We start from the raw sequence: 23,222 nt of genomic DNA, 5'->3' as shown, positions 1-23,222 counted from the left end.
AGGGATCACTAAAAACTTCATAATTTAAGGAGTTAATAAACGTCTTTGGCAAACCTGTTATCCTTCGCATGTTTTCACTGACTTCACAGGAATACATGATCTGAGGTTATGTCTTACATGAAAAGGAGGAAAAGGAAATGAATGCAGCTTCATTTTATCAACTGGAAAAATAACTATCATTAGTAGATTGTACCAAACTCAATAATTTATTCCCTATTTACGCTTCCTCTTTGCTTGAAGAAAGCCCTTTATAACTAACTGAATTTAGCAGCTGTATTAGACCATATATCATCCCATATTATCCTAATGAACTATTAGAAAGTCAGCTTAAAACGGCATCAAAAACAGATATAGAGAGCCTGATGCATAAAGTTTCTGTTGATACCAATTGCGCTTGAGTCAGATGCTGAACCACCACTGGAAAGCTTGCCTGTGACTGATTTGTGTTATTAGACTCAGCATTGATGAAGTAAATAAGGATTAGACACAGAAATTTTTAAGATACTTGAAGAAAAGCAGCCAACCAGTTCACAATATGCATTCTAATAAAGATCTGCTAAATCCAAAGGGGTTGGGGTAGTAGCCTACTTTAATGGAAGAAACAGTTTTGGAATAAGCAAAGTCTGCACCACAGACTTTAGTACACACCACAAAAAATACCAGCAGTGTAACGCATTTGGGAGGTTGGCTTGGAAGTGAGGGCGAAGTACAGTGGCAGGTAACGAAAAGCGCCTGATAGCCCTCATGAGAGCAGTTCATACAATATCCGTGTCCTTTATCCCTAGTCTAGAAGAGCTGTGCAGCTTTATGTTGACAAGCATTACAGTGAGCCATCTATTTTCAAAACTATCACACTATCTAGCACTATTTTTTTGCAAAACACACAATGGATCACTATTAAAACACTGGCTTAGATCAGATATTTGCCCTTCTAGGAGGCAGGTCTGTCACCCTCTTTGTCATCAAGATGTGTAGGTGAGTGAAAGACAAATATAACGATGGATTTATGTGGTGCAATGTAATTTTGCTCTGCTTAAACCAAACACCTGTATAGGCTAACAAATATCATGCCCTCCTGAATCCTACTTCAAAATCCAAGAGCATATCCATCAAGGCAATTACCTACATCAAAAACAGCTGTAAATTGAATGCCAGAGATCACAAAACACAGCAAGATGGTTTCACAACAGCCTTGAAGCTCTGATCAGTTCTCCTGGGCATCACAGACTGTAAGCACAGATTTCAGGAAAACTGCAAAAAATCCACCACTGTTCAACCAAGACCCCTGACTGTGAATGCACCTCCACTGTGCAGTCAGGAGAACCATGAACAAGTTCTGGCTGCATCTGGAGCAAATTCAGTCTTCCTGACATCTCAATCAACCAAGAGCCAGGTCAGCAGAGTGTGGGGCCTGAGCTGAGGGAAGCCAATATGCCTTGTGCTTCATCTCCCTTTCTGCCCCTATTTTGCAGTAGGATTATGAGGATGTAGAAAGTTATGTGTCAAAGGAGCAACTATCATGCTAGTGGCACTTTGCTGTTAAGGCAATGAGTAGTTCTCATTTGTGGAAAAGTAGTAAGGAATGAGAAGTGAAGAAAAAGGAAACAAATGCACTAAAAAGGGTGGAATAAAGCACTGTTAAAAGAAAACAACCTTATCTAGTAGTTATCATAGCTATTGCTACTCTAAGCGCAGGTTAAAAATTGAGAAGTATGGCCAAGTTGCTCACTTTTAATGAACAGGCATTGAAAATTACATAAATAATAGTTGTATAGCTAAAAAAGTACCATCGGTTTCACTTGGACTCTGAAGGCTGCTGTCTTCCATTCTGCAGGATCCAGGCATTCAAATTCCCAAAGAGTTAGTTAATCAATCAGTAGTACAAGAAATGAAAGGAAAATGGTTGACCCTGCTGGGAAATGACAAGGGCTCATACACATCTCGGATCCATCATGTGGTTTGCTCACAGTGGGAAGTCAGTCGGCAGGTAAGGATCTGGAGGCTGAACAAGATGCACATTGTACATACTCCAGAGCCACTCTACACCAAGACCCCACTCCTCAAACATCTCCAAAAGAACAGTAAGGTAATTCCTGGGAGCGCTCACCATGGGGCAACTCACATACATCCTTGTATGCCTGGGGCCCAAAATCAGTAATTTGTAAGTGTTTGCCTTTAATCAGGTTGTGCCAGTGCACCTTCATTTAAGCCTCAGTTATGAGAAGAAGATATGTTACTATACAGAATAGTCATTGCCAGAAGAATACACTGGCTAGTTTCTAAAAAAGGGTGCGGGAAGACCTATATGCTCCAGAAATTCTCAGTTCATACTTTTCCCATAATTACCAACTCGATGAGTGCCCCTTTGTTTTTCAGGTCACTCCCCAATTATATATTACATGTTTCCTTCATTCCACAACCTTTAATTCTTTTCCAGTGTTGCAGAATTAACTGGACAGAATTAATCTTGTCTCTATAAAGAACTTGTTGTAATCGCAATGAATGCTTTCATTTTGCTGGTGTCTAAATACGATTTGCAGGGGACGGGGCAGGGCGAGTTGATGCTAGTCCCATCATTAATAACATTCTTGTGGGGATTGTAATGGTGGGAGTAAAAACCCCAAAGCTTTTATATAATAACAAGCACGCGTCTGCACGTGAGCTGCTCCTTTAAGAAGCCTTGGGCTAGTGGAAGAAGAGGGATCCGGAGAAAAGACAGCCCTACAGCTATAACAGAGGGCAGAGGTTAAATCTGTTGGCATTTTTATCGCAAGTATGGTCACTGCACAGCCTCTCCCTGAAGGCTTCACTGAATTAGAGGTGTTTGCCATCGGCACTGCCCTGCTGGTAGAAGGTAAGCTTGGTGTGGGACTTCAGCAGCAATAAGATTTTTGTCCCTACTATTCCTGGTGGGAGGGGGAAGGAAAATTGAAGCAAGTGGCAGCATTTGTGGTACACTGATCCACCTATGGTGGTTACTGTGGCTACATCACCAGTACTTCTGGTGAGTAAATCAGGGTGAGCTGCAAGCTGTTTGCAATGAAGATCTGCTCTGCATACATAGCTGCCCTGTGGCAGGGAAGTACTTGCTATTTAGCTTTCTTATCAAGAATTTGGGATGCGAGATTTTGTTGTTGACTTTAAAGGCGATTTTGTCTTCCTCAGGGGAAGGATGTTGAAATGACTGATAATCTCTCAATAAACTTGGGCTGCTTGTTTTGTGGGCTGCCTTATAACCAAAGATGATAGGTCCAAAATAGCCTGTTAACTGTCAGCATACATCCAGATTGCATTGGTAGTGCTGCAATTAATGGCTGCTGGGTAAAAGTAACAGACAGAGATATACTTGCCTGAGATTCAAAAGCTCTCAGTGTTAAGAAGCAAAGGTAGGAGACCATATTCATTTAATTTAGCCAATGTGAGCTTTTCTTAAGGCATGTGCCACTTCATCGAGAAACTGCAACAAAACTGAATTTGTATCTACCTGGCAGGTAGTGAAGGACAGGCTTGTAACTAGGATTATTTCAGTGTCAGTCACCGGTGTCTCTTCTGAGCTACACACAAGTCAGGGCCTGGGATCCCATCCCTACTTAGTACTGCTCAGCTAGGGATGCAGGTATCGTGGGGCCCAACAATAGAGGAGAAGCTGTAAGCACCATCAGAATGGGATAAATGCTCATCAGCTCACCCCATGAACACGAAGCATGGGCAAAAGGAGGATGCTCACCCTTTCCCTGCAGGCAAGCTCAGATGGAAGGCAGCATCGTATCTGCCTGCGAATAAAAGCTGGAAGAGCTGTGTCAGAAGCTCTTCCTTGGAAGAGACGGAAAGCAGAAAAAGCTTCTACTTCTGGCCCATGGGCAAGCTGCTGCCTAAACAGAGAGTTCAGAGTTAAATCTGGCCAACAGCCATTAAGCCATTTGCAGGGTCTGGCAGGTCCTGGCATGACTTTGTACTTCATTACTGAGAGGTGAGAAGCAGCAGGACAGGGACACTGTCAGGTGCTGACAGAGCCCAACTGCCAGGGTCGTGCTGGGGAATGGCTGGTTGTGGCACCACGGCCCTGCTGGCCCTCGCCTGCCCACCCACCCACCCGGGCCTGGGGGCGCAGTCTGCTGGGGACCTGCCATTGCTGAAGTCCAAGCAAAGTACCTGCTGCTAACCTTCACTTAAAACTAGATGTGGTCTAACACATTTATGTTTTACTAAACACAAGTATTTTCTATATGGTTTTAGGCAGAACGTGCCCAGTGGATCAGCAATAAAACTTTATCTTTGTCATCTGACTTAGAAGAGCAAACTAATTAACTAAAGATTAATTCACTTTCTCAAAGGCTCTGAGAGAAAGGCAATGAAGATCTCCTTTTCTTCTGCAGCTTCTAAGTGCAGTTTGCAAAAAAGTTCTGGTGAAGAAGAAAACTTTGTATTTACTTTATTAACTGGACACATTTGCTGTTCTAAAAATGAAAACTTAAAGCTATTTTGTTTTAATTTAGCAAGTTCTCTATTTGTATACTCATGCTGGCCTTCAAGAAAGCAGAGTGGGGAGAAGCCTGGAGCTTCCAAAAACATTGGAAAGATACAAAAAAGTTGATACAGTAATAACTCTTCAGCTCTACTCTAAATATGGTCACGACATACATCTCCTAAAGGCTTCACTGCATTTGGAAGAATTGGCAGCAGTTTTACCCTGTGGGTGGGAAGTAAGCTGGCAGGGAGGAAATAAGAACAGCAGATCTCAAATGGCTCCAAATATTTCTCCTGGAAATATTTTGTTATATGTTGTGTAATGAAAGATGCGCTTCAGCTGTTACTATGGTTATGCCATCAGCAATTAATGCAATTAAGGTAGGAGTAGGATTTCTGACTAGACAAGATCATCCATCTTGTATAACTGCAGAATTAAGACAATGAGCATAAGTAACTACACTACTTTACAGAATTAGGGAAAATGGATTTTTTCTGCACTACATCATTTCTCTTTCCAAGAAGAACACAAAGAAAAAGACATACTGCCTCTCATCTAACTGAGACTTAGAGATGGGATGTTGAGTCAGAGCCTCATCAGCTCTAAAATAATTCAGGTCATCTTGAAAAGGACATTAAAGGACAAAGCTTGAGTTTAAACCAGTGAAAGTTGGGTTTCAGGGTGGCACAGCTCTGCTGCATGAATAGCTGGGATTGCTTGGATGCTTCTCTCTGAGGACCAACATTAACTTATTTTTTTAAATCTATCAGTGGCTGCTTTTTACAATTAGATTATTCCTTTCTGTGTATAGTCTATTGACGAAGGGCAGTAATAAGATTGAGCTGGTGTCATTCAAGCACTGTCTAAGATAACCTTAGACAGAAGCCCAAAGGGAGGCAAGCTGACTGAAACACAGCTGAGGGATTTCTGTGCTTAAACACAAAAGAATGTTACAATTGATACTGAACACAACCCATTTCTTTACCAAAGACAGGCATGGAGATGCATGCACCAGCAGCACATGCTGGCTGTCAGCCCCTCTGAAACTGCCTCCTCTGCATCTCCCTCGCTCTGACCCATGTGTGTCCCTGGATGGAGCCTGGCAATCAGGTTTCTCTATTAGAACAAAAGGCAGAATTACAAATAAGATTAAACCATTTCTGCTCTGCATGGCTGGCCATATCCCTGATGCAGGTTGAAGCACTGGCTTCAGCTGTCACCTATGACTTCTCTCCTGAAAGCCTTTGTAACTTGCGTGCAGACTGTGACCACTACAGATGTAATCCCTGTGCATAAGTTTCCACAGTAATTATCGTTCTCTCATTAAAGAAAAGAGCAGGTATCATTGTAGATATTTTTCATTTCCAGTTGAATCACACCAAACAATTCTGTATTTCAGCCCTGCTTGGTTTCTGTCTGAATGGCTTGACAATTATTTCTTTCCGGAAAATCAAAGAACTCCGAACGCCCAGCAATCTGCTGGTTCTCAGCATTGCACTGGCCGACTGCGGGATCTGCATCAACGCATTCATCGCTGCCTTTTCCAGCTTCCTAAGGTATATCTTCTTTTTCCTAAAGGATGCTCAGAAGAACCACGTGAAAATTAACAGCTTAAGTTCTAAGAGGTCAAATTTATTAAATACTCTTTCTAGCATACCACCTAACCAACCTTCTCATTCTTTCAATCTGAAACAGCAAACTCTATATAGTTCTACCAGGCAAGTAAAAAAGCAGACTTTACTGCATATAATCACTGACAGATTGTAAGACTGATTACAGAAGACATTTAACCAGACAGCTATAGTAGAAGCTACTTGAATATTGGAATAGTAGTACGTTTTCATTTGACTAAACCTCTAGATTTACACCAAATTTATCTGCAAGTCTTTCTGGTTTTTTTTATGAACCTTTCCATTAAAGCACTTATTTAAGAAGTTTGTGGAAGATGAAAATGCAGATCTGTTAGCAGAGTTCACATCAGTTATGATACATTTTATTTTCCACATTTTCACATGTCAATCATTTAATCAGAGGACAGAAACAATATCAAGCCTTTCAGTGAATAGTTACAACAAACAAATCACAAGCAAACTATACTCAGAAAAAACCCCGTACACCCTATAAAATAGCGGATTAATAATTCCACCTAAGTAGCATATTTTTAAACCCTGGAAATACCTTTAATAGACAACGGAAATGCATTTCAAACCAGAATGTGACCATTTTGTTTTCTCTTAATGGATATAAAAACATTTTTGCAAATTAACAAGTCAATAATAAGCTCCAATGAGGCCTTATTCAACATTATTTTACCTCCTGTATAGGTCACTCTTGTTTCAGACACGTCTCACTGAAGTCAGTAAAGGTGCCTTTACTGAACAGGAACTGAGGAGCTAAAGCTCATACCCCAAAATGAGCTTGGTTTTAACAATTGCAGGACCTTTTCTTTTAAATGGGAGCACAAGTTTCCCAGCCTCCCAAGGAGTCAGCTGTCAAAGGGTCTTCCAGGGGTACTCTCCTAATGAATTACACTGGTGTTCTGTAAATACATGAGAAAGGAGGTTGCTGAAGATTTGCACCTCACAGCCATCTTTATGAGCATAAGAATCAGGTTAGATGAACACAGAAAGAAGAAAAGCCATGTCTTCTTGCTGTGGGTGACCAGGATATTGAAAGCACATGTCAGCAGATGTCTGCTACATGAGACCATCTCATGGTTCTTTTCATCCTACGTCTGGAGAGACAGCTGGAGGCCTCAGCCTTGCTATGAGTATTTTTATTTGTTGTGAGCTTTTGTCCTGTGATGCATGGTGAACACTGACTTTTCAAAAGGTTATTATTCATTTGCTACTTTCACATGTTGACAAATTGGCTCCTCCCAGTGGATGCAAATTTTGAAGATATGGATAACCAGATGAAATGTATATTTCAAATTAAAAAAAACAACTTTCCAATACATAAATGTAGGGTTATATTTTCTTCTCCATATTAAGAGTAAAAATAACTGTTGTATTATATCAAACACCACAGCAAGACAAATGCTGGCAAATACCTAAAGGCAACCACAGTAACATCTTTCACAATGTTCCTCAGACTTAGAAAGCACAGACACAGGCTAGCATTTTACCCTCTCTGTTAATGCAATTTCCAAACATGTATTCACTTTTTTCTACTATTTTCTTAACATGTTCCTTGGTTGTTGACAGATACTGGCCCTACGGTTCTGACGGCTGTCAAATTCATGGATTCCAGGGCTTCTTGACAGCATTAGCCAGCATTAGCTCCAGCGCTGCAGTTGCCTGGGACCGGTATCATCACTACTGTACAAGTAAGGGCTACAATTTTTCTAGCAACTTTACCCAGATCCTGCTATAAGGCAGCTTGTTTATATGCACATATTTATTATCTGCATATCTTACATGTAAGTTTATTTATCTTACACACTAGAGATAGAGCAAATATAAACAATCTCTCCAGAGGACCTCTTCCCATACAGGGGGTACTAACCAACCACCTTCGGATGACATTTCCTCTGTCAGATCATATCCAAGTTGTGACCCTCTTGCCATGCTTTCACTTTCCTTGTAAGTAAACTTCAGTGTTCCAAACAAAATCCAGCTCATATTGAAGAAGAATCTATGCACCATGGGCTTCCATCCAACACCCTGCTGTGTACCAAACAGATCTTCATGCTCATGCAGAGTTTACTAATTACAGATAAATTTGGTGTAGCTAGAGAGCTGCCTCTGCAGAGACAGCAGCTGGAAGACAGCCCACAGCAAAGCACTTCTGCAGAGGTACAATCAGGCAGACAGAGCTCAGCATCCCCATTGCGCAACACACAGGCACTTCAGGGTGCAAGAGCCATTTGTGGGGTTTGTGCTATGTTCCAGCCCCCTTATGAAGATTGGAACTTGGTACATTTGTTCCCAAGGAAGGAACAAATTATCTGCAAGTTTCAATAAAGGTGGCAGAGATATTTTTAAGTACTGATAAGAGGAGGAATATGTTATTTTTCTTGTCTTAGTGAAGATCATTTTTGGTTTTTCTTGCAATTTACTTTTTAACTACCTCTGACACAGCTGGATTTAATGGAAATCTAATATTAAACTGGGAGATCAACACAGGTAAATAAATTTGCCTTTTTTGTGGACTTATGAAAGAATATTTTTGATTTAGGTGAGAAATAGAGATGGACAGGATTGACAAATATATGGATTTATAAAGATAGATATGCTCTGTCTTTTATCTCAGAACTTCCTCCCAAACTTTGGCGGTACTGGATTTGTGCATTCATGTAACATGAGTGGAAATTTCTGTTAAATTAGGGTGCTGAGTTAGATTTAGCCTCTGCAGAGACTACTAGGATTTGTGCTGGGACTCCAGCTGTGCTCCAGCCACCACTGTGGATGGGGAGAACAGGGGAATAACTGTATTCTCTTAGCACAAAAGACAGAAAGCATAGCAAGGGGCATTATCATCTGCTGTAAAACAAACTAGCAGCCTTGTGAGTACTGGAACTGGCAAAACCTGCTGTCTTGTGAATATGGTGCACAGGGATGATGTTTGCTTTTGTCTAACAAGATAGACTTATGCTGACTGCTCTACGGGTCCTTTAACGGGGCCTCACCTCTCCCCAGACACAAACTTCCACAGTAAATGCAGCAACTTAGCACCTGTCAGTCCCCTCTTCCTTCTCCAGTTTACTTCTAAGTAGCCAGTGTTTTCAAAAGTTATTAGGAAAGGACTGAGTGACAAACACAGGGTGTACAATCTCATGACCCTCATTAGGAAAAGGGAAAGACACATGATATGAAATACAAACATACTCTGAAAGGACATCCTAGCACTCTGTAATGCTAGAAATGCCCTAATCCACACTATCTGGCCATTTGGCAGTCGTGTGGGAGCTGTCACCCAGAAGAAATGGATGAGGTCCTCCCATGCAGATCTGCAGTTTTCACGTTTCCTGATAAAGCCAGGCTCTTTCGAGAGGATTGAGTTGTCCAGAGCACCTCACATGACTGCACCATTCCCAAAAAAATTGTGGCCCTTTGGCAATGTTGATAGACAAATGCAGCCCTCCTTTTCTTGTGCTAAAGCACAGGTTGCTCAGACCACTTCACAAAATATTTTCTAAATGAAAGTGTAAAAGTTGGCTGGGGAAGAAACTGCTGAGCTGCAGCGCTTCAATCCCCTCCACCGTTAGCATCCACACAGCCTTTCAGGCATGGCCTCCATATGATTAAAGCAGCAAGTGCTAAACACACCCAGAGCACACAGCGAACATGTTCAATCTGATGATCCCGTTGAGGGTAGAAAGGTTGCCAATTTTTTGTTCTGCAAGTTTTGTCAAGAATTCAGCTCAGGCAAGGAAATGATTTCTTTTCATGTCCAGACAAAGTCCTCAAATAATGCAGGCTGTAAGCTAAATCCATACTAACACCCTTTAGATACTGAAATGTGTTTGGAGCTAGAAGAGTAGCATCTGTATTTTACAAGCGAGATAGCCTGAAAATAAGCATGTCTTTGGAAAGACATTTTACTCTCTGCAACATTGACTTTAATGCTTTTGTGTCATGCACTTCTCCAGTCAAGAGCATTCTACATTAAGAGCACAGGCAGAGAGACCCTAAGGGCACAAGCTTCTTTACTTTGCTCAAATCATTACTTACTGATGGCCAAACATTGCTATTACTGAACATTTTGAACAACAAAACAAAAACAAAAACCCAAAAGATTTTAAAAGCTCATGCTCTGTGGCTATTCCAGTAAAACCAGCCACTTTTAGCTTCATCCTTCACATGCTGATTGTGAGGAAGATTAAGTCATATTTCATAGATCTGATATACCAAGCCTACAGGCTATACTGTGTTCTCAATCCATACATTAAACTCCTGTTGACACCGGTGCAAGTTGCATGCCTGTACAGAAGGTACAAAATACCTCTGCCTAAAAACCGAAGCCATCAACCCTTTATCTTCATTTCCTGGGAACTGGCACTCCTTCCAGACTCAATTACATCATCCACAATGTTTTTGTTATGTCCTAACAGTTTCCCAAGAAAATCTTTGTTGTGGCATTCCTCAGCTTGACACTTGATTATCCACTATCCATATTTCTCAGGGAGAAAAAGCTGATGAGAATGTGAGAGATTACTACAATGATGATAAAAAAATGGGACTTTTCAGCCATTCGGGATGCTATTAACACAAATATGCTTACCAACATCCTGAAAACTAACCAGGTTTTTAAATTTGGAAGTCAATACAATCCTGTGACAAAGTGCTAGCCTTTAAAACGTATTGATAACGAGACATCAGAAAACATGTTGATGTTGATTGGCATATGGAAGAAAATAGTATGACCACCACACATGACAGAGAAACTAGAGTTTCAAGGCACTTTACTCTCCCCACTCTTGCTTTCTTCCTCCCAGGCAACCATGCTGAGCAACTCTCTTCATCCCCCAAATGTGGCTTTGGGGCCTATGAGATGCTACTTTCACAGCAAGGAGGAGAGAACTACAGAAATCTGTAGTCTAAAAGTATGCAATAAGAGGAGAAAAGACAGGGGAGTCTGAGGGGGTTGAATATCAATCACTAGCAAGATGGGAAAACAGATTATTGTATTTCAAAATTTGATCATTAGGGGGAAAAGGAGAAAACAGAAGCAGTTTTATGTTCATGCCTGATGGTGAAGAAGGAAAGGGCAAACTCTGAGGAAGTGGTCTATCAATAGCCAAGTATTCAAGACAGAAGGTGACATTTTATATCAAGGTAGACATCGTTAGTTCTCCCTCCCTAGCCATTCAGATGAGGAAAACATCCTGAATTATGTTCTGAACATAGCAAGGGAGGAAGGAAGCAGCAGCCTGGAAGGTCTCACTGAAGCTGGGATCAGGCAGGCAGAGGCATCTGGTGGACAGCCCAGGGGGTCAGCAACCTGAAAGCAGGCAGCTACCTATCACGGAGACGTCTTTGCTGAAAGCATTTCAATCTAACGCACAGTTCATTTTGGTAAGAAGGTAGCACGCTGACATCAGCGGTTTGTGGATGGGGAAAGGATCCTGATCAGCTTTTTTCCTTCCATAGCCATGGCATATGGTTACAGTTTTAATGGGAAAGAAAAAAAATCTAGAACATTTAACACTTGCATATAAGAATTAAGGGGAAATGGAAAATCTGAAGTGATTTATGTCAGTACTTTTCTCAATATTACGAAAGAAAAGATGAACAAAATCAGCAGGGATTTCACAGCAGCATTCAATTTCAAGAAGCAGAATTGCAGTGAGTTTTATCTAATCCTTAACATGCAAGGAGATCTAGGTTGTTATATCAGTATTCAAAGATTAGCAAACTGCCATTTGCTCCAATTGCAGCTGTCAGCTCTGTCAAATTAGGAACAAGTCCTTACCTCCTCTGTCACAGTTACCGCAGCCACCCTGCCACACTTCCTTCATCTAGTCTTCCACCTGCATCAGTTTTCCCTGACAAAATGCCAATGTTTATACAGACCTTGTATTTTCACTGAAGCAGGAGGTAATCACCAAGACAGCTTTATTTATGATCATGGAGAACCACAACAAAAAATGGAGTAAAAACCCCCTGTATTAGGATATTTGAAAGAGCTTTTTCTAATTATATGCACAAAAGAAGCTATTACACAGTACAGCTTTCTTATTCCTACAAAAAATGAATACTTGTGAGCACTAGTGACTGGTGCTTTTTGCTGCAGATGAAGTAGGTACCAACACCTATTTTACTTATGACTGATACATATTTTCCCTTATAAGATTTTCAGGTATTTTTGTCTTTGGGAAACTTTACCAATTTTAAGTGATGCGTGCCATGAAACCTGGTACAAGACATATTGTTTTGGAATATCAGCTATAACAACTTAACCATTTGCAAGAATGAGGAAAAGGGACTTTTTTACCCTCTACCCTAGAAAATCCTGTTGACCTTTTGTTTGGCAAATTCCTTTTAAACACCAGCCTGAAATCTAGCTGAAAGGTAGCCACTGTGTCAGAGATGTGGGTTTGCTCTTTCTGTGAAAATCAGATAAATGTTTGACCAATTTATAAATCTTCAAAAAATCAAAACGCATAAATGCCCCCACAGACTAAAGATGGAGAAATAGTTTATGATCATGTCACTAAAAACAGGCCAGCATAATCAAAAGGATTAAGGCTCCATGCTCTATCTAGCACTTCCTAAAATTTAAGCTTTTGACATCTGTCATGGTTTAACCCCAGCTGGCAACTAAGCACCATGCAGCCACTCGCTCACTCCTCCCGCCTCCCAGTGGGATGGGAAGAATAATCAGGGGAAAAAAAATTAAAACTTCTGGGTTGAGATAAGAACAGTTTAATGACTAAAATAAAATACAAAATAATAATAGTAATGAAAATTAATATAGCAAAAAGAGAGAGAGAAATAAAACCCAAGAAAAGACAAGTGATGCACATTGCAACTGCTCACCACCCACTGACCAATGCCCGGGCAACGATTCGCACCCCCCCACCAGCTCCCCCCAGTTTATGTACTGATCATGACGTTCTATGGTATGGAATATCCCTTGGGCTAGTTCAGGTCAGCTGTCCTGGCCATGCTCCCTCCCAGCTTCTCCTGCACCTCCTCACTGGCAGAGCATGGGAAACTGAAAAATCCTTAACTTAGGATAAGTGCTACTTAGCAACATCAGCATGTTATCAAGATTATTTTCACACTAAATCCAAAACACAGCACTGTACCAGCAACCAGGGAGAAAATTAACTCTATCCCAGCTGAGACCAGGACAACATCACAATTTTAGTAATCTTTAAATTATGAGGGGGGTTTATTTATAAGAGTGACCTCTTTCTGCTCCAAAGCAATTATAGAAGCCATTTTAAATCCCCTGTTTTAATATTTCACTGTATGGAAAAGAGAAGCTTTCCTCTTGCTTTTCAAGGAGAGAAAGCAAGAGCACAAGAGTGAGGAGACTTAAAAGGACCAAACTGCCAGCACCGGGGCCTAATTAGGAATTAGATCCTTAAGCATACATTGAACTCCATACATATACATTTAACTGAATGAGGACCTACATGGACATTCCATTAAATTTATCAGACAAAAAAAAGGCATTTAAGGCAAAGCAATGACCTCCTCTGCAAAAAACAACAGAACTGCCCTTGACTTGTTCTCTCGCTGTCAGCCCTCTCAGAGGACGACATGTCTGCCATGTGAAGCATGATTCTTTCACTGTTCTTGTACCAAAAGTATTTTTTCTGGGTAAAACTAAAATAATATCAAGTTTGTTTAATTTTAGATTCATACATTTTTAGCTACTTCTGATATGTCATTAAATGTTTTCTGGAGGGTCAACAGGCTACTGATTTCACCAGGACTACTTCACCATTAATCTCATTTTGTAAAAGGCCAAATCCAGAAGGAAAATTTTAATTTTGTTAGTTCTGATTCTCTCCTTTTCTAGTGTCCAAAATAGGACTCCTTAAGTGTGAGGAGAGAGAACATATGAACTCAGCCCCAGAAATGAGCTTTCCAAACGCAGGCTGTCGAGACACGCCTGGTACCATTATTGCATGGTCCTTTTACTCCACATCTAATGAGAAAACGGTGTTCCCTAACACCCATGGAAAAGTAACTAAAATGAACTTTGTCTTCATTTTTTATAGAAGAGGCACAAACGTTAAAGCAAAAAATTAGGAAAATAAAGGAAAAAAAGAAAGCTAATGGAAATTGTGAAGCATTGTCTCGCTGTGCTCCCCATGGCCTTGCCAGGTGTGTGGTCCTCCCCAGCCGCAGCAGAGGAGGAACCAAGGCAGGGCACTGCCAGCCAAAAGTACGGGGAGTTTTTCCCTAGAGTGTCCTATGGGATGCACTTTTCCTGTTAAAAACCTAAACACAGCAATCTTCATTAAAGCCACTCTTGATAGAAAATATTTGAAAGTCATTTCAGCAGGAGGCTTCACAACTTTCTTGTTGCCTGCACGGACCACAGCTGGTAGCACACAGGGCCAGAGGAAAGACATGGCACCAAGAGACTGGGCAGTGTGAAAGACCCCAGAGGTGGTGGGAGCCAGAGGAGCAAGAGCTTCTCCTGCTTTTCTGTGCAAGGCGACAGCAGGGAAGGTGAGATTTCCACCAACGCCCCCATGCACGCATGCAGGCAGCTGGATCAGCTGCCCACTGTCAGTGCAGGCACCCCTGGGCTGCCTTCAGCATGCCATCAATGCTGTCCCAGCAGCTGAGGGCAAATTTTGACAATGCAAGGATCTTTTACTTATGTGCAAAGATCCATAAGGCGCCAGTGCATGGCTAGGACCCAGTGGCACTAGAGTGCCTCAGTCAGGGCCTGTCATGTTTTGAGACGTTCATGTTATTGCAGTAGTCCATGAAGTGAAAGAATGGGGTGAAAAGAGAGCAAAGTGTCTGCCACAAGATACCATGAAAAAGAATTGGTATTAACTATTTTCTAGGAATTGCTGAGAAGCAAAAACAACCCCAAGATTTAATTTGGTTTTTTTCAAAATACCAGGAGGGCTTACCACTTACAAAATTGTAACACAATTCAGATTCAGGTTTCAGTGCAGTTGCTTCTGATAATGCCTTTAAAATGTTGCTAGAATATGTAAAACACAAACCAAACCTGACATCTTATGTAATAAGCTTTGTCCTGATCGAATTTCAAGTTACGGTTGTGTAAAGCCAAGCTACAAGAATTGCCATGTAGAAGACAAATGGAAATGGAAGCCTTGGATGAATAACAACTCTAACATGCTTGTTTGAGCATATACCTAAATAGGATGCAGTTCTGAAAGATACACCTTAGGCTACATTGCTTCTTTGAACTGAGAGATTAAGAATAATTACAAATTACTAAAAAGTTTGACTCATATTTTTAGTTCCCTAAATCAGAAATTATTCCTTTATTTTCATCTATGTCATTCTAGATACATATTATGTCAGTACTACAAAGCAATGTTTGAGTCTTTGCAGCCAAAGTATATCTTCTGTGCAGGAATCACACATAAAACATATATTAGTCGTTATTAATCACTCTTCATTAGTAATTATTAAAAATAATGTTTTAAATTACTAAAAAAAAAATCAACAGATTTTTTGGTAACTACCATATTAAAACATAGAGTACTAAATAAAAAGGATTTTCTTTACGTTTTCCTTGGTATTTAAATTGCAGTGTGTACACCTGTCTTTTCCCATAACTAATTTTTAAACACCTGCACCAAACAATTTTTCCAAGTTGATTTTTAATGCAATTCAAACTCTAATACTTCCCTGAAGAACCTCTGCAAGATAAGAAAAAGGACAGAGATGTAATCAGCATTCCTGTATAAGAGCAATTTCACTAACACACCTACTTTACTAGCCTACTTTAAAATATACAAGAACAGTACCACACAAAATAGATACTGTAGAGTTTGCAGTCCTTCCCGGAGCTGCTGCCTTATTGGGATCTCCAGCCTGCATGGCCCCCACATGCTCTCCACCCATGAGTCAGCCACGTCTGATCCTATGGCAGGGCCTCACCTCATGCATTTCACCTCCAATCCTTCACCCTTCTGAGAAAGGTCCAAATTGGCCTGAATCTTCCTGGCCTGCTGTCATGATGCTGCTGTTAAAGGCAGACGAAAATGTTTTTTCCCAGCCTCAGTGAAAATTACATCATTACTTCTCCCTAATGGGAGATTTGATTAGAAAGGAGTAGTCGGAAAAGTCACCGTGTTCCTTGCTGGTACAGCTGGCGTCATGGGCTATTCAGCATGGGCATGATTACAGATGTTAGCCTCGATAACAAAATTATACAGGCCTTTTTACACGCAAGCAGCGAGGCTAACACAATGTCCTGCAGCAGTGGGGAAGCCTGCCTGCTTTCTCCACAAAGGAATACTTCCTGTGTCTTCTGAAATTTCCAGTCTTTCATTTCCTTCATTTACCTATTCCTATGGTATTTTATGGAACTGGATGAGATAGGCACAAGTGATTATTTTTATTATAAAATTAGGAAAAAAGTACTAATGCTGAGCTTCACATTTCCTGTTCCAGACTAAGCAATGATCTTAAGGGCAAAATAATTTGACCAGCTGTATATTTAGAACAAGATCTGTTGTCAGGTTGTGTATATATATTCACATATATATATAGAGAGATGAGCAGCAAGTTTAGAACAGGGTATATTTAATATCCATGCAGGCCCTGCACTTCTGGCAGGACAGGAAGGAAATAAGCAGGGGCTGGGGAGTGTGTGCAGAGTCACATTTCTGATTTGACCCACACGCTGCAGCAGGGCGCTGGTTCTTCAAACACTACTTACTGCATTGCTCTGTTCCTTCTACTCGCTGCCTTATCTGAGTCTTTAAACACTTTCCCAAAACACAAGAACATAACGTTTGTAACAGCAGTTGTATCTCCAGTCTAGTACAAGCCTGAGCAGTAGTATAGCATTTGTTTAAGTAAAGCACACAAAAGAGAAGTACAATTTGCTGTTTCCTAAAGTCTAAAACCTTCCTTCATATTCTTTGCAAGGTTGATTACTCCAGACTCGGGTCAGCTTTCAGGCTACAAAACACAGACAACTGCTCGTTTCTGCCCAAGGCCCAGGGGCCGGGGCACTTGGTGCTGGCCCCACAGAGCCAGACAGCTTTCCTCGGTGGTTTTGTTCTGGGCACGGAAACCCCCTTTTCTCTTCCCGCAGGGAGCAAGCTGCAGTGGAGTACGGCCATCTCCATGATGGTGTTTGCGTGGCTGTTTGCTGCCTTTTGGTCTGTGATGCCCTTGCTGGGGTGGGGGGAATACAACTACGAACCCCTCCGAACCTGCTGCACCCTGGACTACAGCAAAGGGGACAGGTGAGGGCCGGGGCCAGCTCCCACGGGAGGCGGGGTGGAGGCTGCTGTGCCTTGGGGTGGCCTCAGCAGCACTCCAAAATCCCCAGCTGTCCCCCGTCATTGTTGCTGGGGCAGATCTCCTGCCCCAGCGCCTGGGGCAAGTCAGGCACGACCCAAGGCTGCCTTGACTCGCATGGTGGCATGTGGGAACAGCTGAAGTCAGCTTCCTCTGCGAGAGAGGCTGGTGCTCTGGTTTCTGCTACTCCCTCACTCTTCTATAAGCTGCATCTTTCTGGGTTTAGGACTTGAAACTCTTTCAGAAGGGTTTTGTTTTTATCCAGTCCAGCACAGATGTCTGAGTAGGGATGCTTGGGTTTAGAAACAAAATGCCTGTTGTGATTTTCTACAGTACTATCCATCCCACATACAACAGCACGGCACACCTTCACAGGCCTTCAGCAAACATGGCACCTAAAGCATGTTGACAAAACTCATTTAGATAATTTTAAAAATACAAGTTAATGACTATTTACAACAAGTTTACAGAGATGCCCTAGAGAGGAATTAACAACCTCTTTTTTTTTTTTTCCTTCCTCACCCTTTCCAGAAACTATATCACATTCCTTTTTGCTCTGTCCATTTTCAATTTCATGATCCCGGGCTTCATCATGCTGATGGCCTATCAGTCCGTACACCAAAAGTTCAAGAAAAGTGGGCACTATAAGGTAAGAAAGCTTCCTCAACCCCTGCAACTGCCTTGACAAAATAGGGCTGCATCCAATAGAGACAAAGTCCTCAAAGAGCCCATTTCTTTCACAGAGGCTTTGGGTCACCTCCTTCTGCGCTGACTCCCCAACCTGAGTACAAGGGTAGCGCAACACAGGGTGGAGCCGCCCAGAAAGTTCATGGAAACTCCATCCTTAGAGATGTCAAGGTTGACCAGACAACCACATCTGCCCCGACCTAGTGCTGGAAACAGTTCCCCGTCAAAGCAGGGATCGGACTAGTGACCCTGAGGATTCCCCTCCACCAACACTGGACCATTTCTAGTCACAAAACAAACACGCAGCATGCAGAAAGGATCAATATTTCCTGCTTTGCTACAGGCTCTTAGCTTATCGCTGAGGAAGTCAGCCAGAACTACGGCACTGGAAGGAAACAGGCAGGCACACCCTGTGGGGGAGAGAAGGGCCTTCCTATAGGCATCGTGTTTACACTTGGCTGAGGAAATTTAGAAATCTTTATGAGCTGGAAACAAAGGAATTGCTCTGGCATGGCAAGTTTATGGGAATGTAATGTGGTGATTATATGAGACGTTTCCTTAGGTGCAGGCTATACAGTCTGGGGCACTATGCATTGCTGGCGGGCACAGCCTGACCCTGTACTCAGTAAAGACAGTCATTTCTCAAGGGGGATGTTATACCAGCAAAGAGACAGTCAGGCAGACTGGTCTGTAGCTGTCTGGAATAAATACATGTGCCCTCTACATATTTCTTGAACAAATCTCAGTGTTTGTTGTTGTAAATCTATTACTTTTTTTTCCAGTGAGTTTATACAATAGCATGTGATTTCTTTCTTACAATATTCTGCAGCTGTCCAGACTAGCTATGATGCAGAAAATTTAAGGATGAAGTTATCACTTCTCTATTCATTAATATATTTATAAGATACTTGAGAACACCTGGCCATGAACACCATGGATAAGGCTCTAACATGAAGGACAAAGGAATCCTACTACTACAACACAGATGCCACTGCATCCATCTGTTGCACTGCCGTAGTAGCGACTTCACACAGTTTATTTGTCTGCAAGACCCTCTAAGAAGTCAGCAAAATGTTGTTCCTTTGTATCTGTTTTTAAATTTACGCATTGCCCTCCCCCCTCAGCAGTAATTACTAGCCATGGTTCTACATCTAGCACACACGCTGATTTAACTGATCTACCATAAGGTGTTTCGTCACCTCTGCCCAGGAGCAACTGCCACTTCCCACCCAGCCCCTGGTAACATGGCTTTGGAGCTTGCTGCACAGGCAACCCTTGATGCAGAGGGAGCTGTGCTCACACCCCTCCGACATCAACAGCAAAGCAACAGTCATACAGCATATCCCACTGGCTGATCCTCTCCTGCTACTGAACCCAAACCATGCTCTCCTAGGATCTGTCCCATCTGCTTGCTGCAGTGTGCGGTTGTGAAACACAAAGGAATTTATTGCTCTTGTTTTTCAGTTTAATACTGGTTTACCATTGAAGACGCTGGTCATTTGCTGGGGTCCCTATTGCCTTTTATGCTTCTATGCAGCGGTTGAAAACGTGATGTTCATTTCACCAAAATACCGCATGGTATGTCTATGCCACCCGAGGGAATTCAAACAATGACATTCTCCTTACTGTCCTCTCTCCATTCCTATGGAACAGTGCCAATTTACTCACAATTGGGTTTACTTGTTATAACATATATAACAAGTAGATTTTTTCCTCAAAGCATTCTGTTCATCTACCACTTTTAAGGCAAAACCGCTAAGCACGGTGATATAACGGGCATTATATTACTGCTTTGATCAAGAAACAATTTAGGAAGTCAGAGGTTTTTTCTTCAGCAGTCAGTTAGGGGTCTGTAGCTTGTATTGTTTCATGGTTTGTAGGAGCTTTTTGTGTCCTTCCCAGAGTCAAGTACCAGTTCAAAATTTTCATTTTTGAAGACACCGTCTCATTCATTTTTTCAATACTTCTCTCTCCTCGGGGAAGCTGCAATTGATCACTCTTAAGGTTATGCTGCCTTCTTTTTTCACTTTTTTCTATGTGTCTTGGCTCTGAGACTGCCTCTGGGACTCAGTAATATCACATCAAACCTTTCAACTTTTATTCAGTCCCCAAATTTCAGCCCAGTTTCAGGTCACCAAATGCATTACTGTACTTAGGTATTCAATATCCCACATAAAATGTGTTAGCAATAGCAGCCCATTTATCCATCAGAGGGTATGCACAGCACACCCTTCACTCCTTCTAAGTATCTGTATTCACTCTCATCTGAAGTATACCAGTTTCAGGCAATGCTGACCTAAATTCTTTCCCCTGGAGACTATAATTTCCTGAGCTAGGGCCTCCAACTGACCAAATTGCTTTTATCTCTCATCTCTGTGTGGGTAGCAAGCTACTGCCATTGGGGACAGGCATTTGGTAAAGGAAAACTGAGCCTAGGCTGACATCAGCCCATTGGCTCCTTGGTGCCTTTTCCGACTAATAAATATTGTGTCTCACGACAGATTCCTGCCGTTATTGCCAAGACTGTGCCAACAGTGGATGCCTTTGTATATGCCCTGGGGAATGAGAACTACAGAGGAGGAATATGGCAGTTCCTCACAGGACAGAAGACTGAGAAAGCAGAGATTGATAACAAAACTAAATAACCCATTACAGCATTAAGTGAAATTAATGCAGGTACATCACTGAAAGCAAAACGCTAGAGGAAACTGTGTGCATTCTCTGGTATGTACGTGCAAAGGTGGTTCCACATTGGAAAGGCCGTGCATTGGCTACAAGCAAAGAAGTACTGAAAGAACACCCTCCAGATAACTGTCCAAACCATCACGAGCTGCTTGTCAAACAAGCTGCCTTAAACCTGTGTTGATTGTCATCAGTCTCATTTTATATGTCACTGCCAATAAACTATGTGCTGAAAAGCATTTTTTTTTCCTGATACATTAACATAAAAGCTCAGCAAATTAACTGAAGCAGGGTATCCATTTATCCAGTGAGGTCTCCTCAAATCAATTTGTGCAGATTGTCCATATGGTAATGTTTGGATTACTAAAAGATTAAAGGAGTATCCAGTATTACACCACATGTCTGTATAAATAGCTTGTTCATCTGAACAACACATTTTCAATGCACCCAAAATGGGAGTTCCCAAATTTCCATGATGAATCTGCCATCCTAATTCCATAAAAACGTTTTAGTGGGCATTATATCCCAATAAGGAATATTATCTTGACTCCTGTTCAAATGAATTAGAGTGTGACACTCAGCTTTGTCACACACTAAACTGCATCAGATTTTGCAGCTGCTGCTTACCAGAACAATCAACAAGCTCATAGCCCATCATAAAAACATTAATCTTCTTATCAAACACTGAGCAAAAACTAAAGGGAGGTATAAGTCAGATTCTGTTCTAAAGATGTCATAAGAATAAAAATTAACTTCACATCTGCCATTAAATTCCACTATGCTCCACATGAATGAGAACAATCACTGAATCGATTGTGACTAAAGAGTCTGAGCAATTAAAAAGCCACTTATTTTATAATTATCAGAATTCACATATTTTAAGCTATTAGAAATGTCCATTTTAAGAGTTTGTGTTTGCTCATGCTGCCCACATTGCTTACAGAATGAAAAACTGTCAGTTGATGTTGCCTGTTACTACAAGATGTGTCTCAGAATGACCCGTTTGCAAAAAAATATGTGCACGACACAGAATAGGAGAGATTGTGCATACAAAAAGCCAAAGCTAATTGATCCCTACAGGGATCATATGGTTCATCTCCAAGCATTGACAGTGAAAGAGCTTTTGAAGCTAACTAAAGAAAAAGCTGATCTGTCCCTATGATGCTTTCCAACACATTAGAAGGGAAAACAGTTGTTATGGGTTACAATAGGGTAGATGGAAGCTAATCACTGGGTAGGAGGGATGTTCCCCCTCATGGCTAGAGATCGGAAACAGATGTCATTTTGTCACAAGTTAACCAGCAGGATCCCATTCAGAGATGTGCTTTGGGACTTGTGAGGCTGAATCTAGTCACAAACTACCCGTCAGAGTAGTGAATAATGCCATGATAAAAATTATCACATCTAAAGCTGACAGCTAAGACATCTTAGGTACATATAACATTAAGTGAGCAGATGACAAAATGTTTGCACTGATAAGTGCAAAATAATGTGTATGGGCCCAAAATTACCTTCAAGTATGTATCTACAGTGACAGGCTCTGAATCTGTAATTATTGCTTTCTCAGGAAAGAGACCTGGCCAGGTCTTGAAATCAATGGTTCACTTGTCAGCAGGGTCATACTGACAAATCCCAGCAGAACACTGAAAAACACCAAAAAAGGAATAGGAAACAAAAGACTACACATGGTCACACCACTTGAAAGCCACTGTGCTCAGACTTATTGAATAGGGTGCATAGTTTGGGCCATTCAAACTCACAGAGGATACAGATAAGCTAGAAAAGGGCCACAGGGATGACCAAACATAAGGAGAAGCTTGACACAGTAGGGGTGAAATGAAGGAGAGTGCTGGCTCAGAAGAGGTAGATAGTGAGGAGACCAGAGACAGCCTTATTGAACCAGGGGTTCAGGGGATGTAGAGATAGAATAATGGTTTGCTGCTTCTAACAGCACAAGAACAATGGCACACACCGTAAAATTAAATTGAGCTGCGTATTTTCTGAAGTTCATGGTTTGTTGAGTGTTCTTCATGTCTGCCTACTGAAATGCACTGTGGTTTACATAACAATAATAATGTAATAAATAACAGCTTAAGACATTTGGTTAGGGTCTGAGTCTCCTTTGGCTTAAAGGAAACATACCTCAGTTAGGAACTCATCTCAAGCTTTGGCTCTTGGTCCATTTTCAGATTGATTTTTGCCTTGCTCTTACTGTAAACCTCTTGTCATGGGAGTAGAAAGCAGCAGATTTGTTTCTTCATTCTGTTGGACAGCTACAAATTTTAATGTGCCTCTGTTTAGGCTGTGTATTCTTCTTCATACTTGATTACTGAAAGCTAGTGATGGGTAAAGCTGAGTATTATCACTTAGTGAGCATAAAGTTTCTTAGTGGTATTCAAGCCTTGAGAGCAATAGGGCCTCTGTCCTGAACAGCAACCAAAGCTGTCCTCTGCAGC

General features: G+C 41.5%; 1 protein-coding gene across 1 annotated transcript; it reads left to right on the top strand.

The window, feature by feature from the left end:
• Positions 1-2,744: 2,744 nt before the first annotated feature.
• On the top strand, positions 2,745-20,945 carry RGR (retinal G protein coupled receptor). Its single transcript, XM_074873991.1, has 7 exons — positions 2,745-2,854; positions 5,868-6,024; positions 7,675-7,796; positions 17,189-17,342; positions 17,929-18,046; positions 19,549-19,662; positions 20,586-20,945. The coding sequence occupies exons 1-7, from the start codon at positions 2,776-2,778 to the stop codon at positions 20,727-20,729; spliced, it is 888 nt and encodes a 295-aa protein (XP_074730092.1). The 5' UTR covers positions 2,745-2,775; the 3' UTR covers positions 20,730-20,945.
• The last annotated feature ends 2,277 nt before the right edge of the window (positions 20,946-23,222 follow it).

This window comes from Strix uralensis, chromosome 7 (assembly GCF_047716275.1).
Source record: "Strix uralensis isolate ZFMK-TIS-50842 chromosome 7, bStrUra1, whole genome shotgun sequence".
NCBI lineage: Eukaryota > Metazoa > Chordata > Aves > Strigiformes > Strigidae > Strix > Strix uralensis.
Note: the sequence above shows the minus strand (reverse complement) of the source record. Positions and strands in the feature narration are given on the sequence as shown.

What these genes read in the sequence shown, in the direction of transcription:
- RGR (XM_074873991.1), top strand. Translation starts at nt 2,776, where the DNA reads ATGGTCACTGCACAGCCTCTCCCTGAAGGCTTCACTGAATTAGAGGTG. An exon ending in GACTACAGCAAAGGGGACAG is followed by an intron (nt 17,343 to 17,928) that starts GTGAGGGCCGGG and finishes CACCCTTTCCAG; the next exon opens with AAACTATATCACATTCCTTT. An exon ending in AGAAAAGTGGGCACTATAAG is followed by an intron (nt 18,047 to 19,548) that starts GTAAGAAAGCTT and finishes CTTGTTTTTCAG; the next exon opens with TTTAATACTGGTTTACCATT.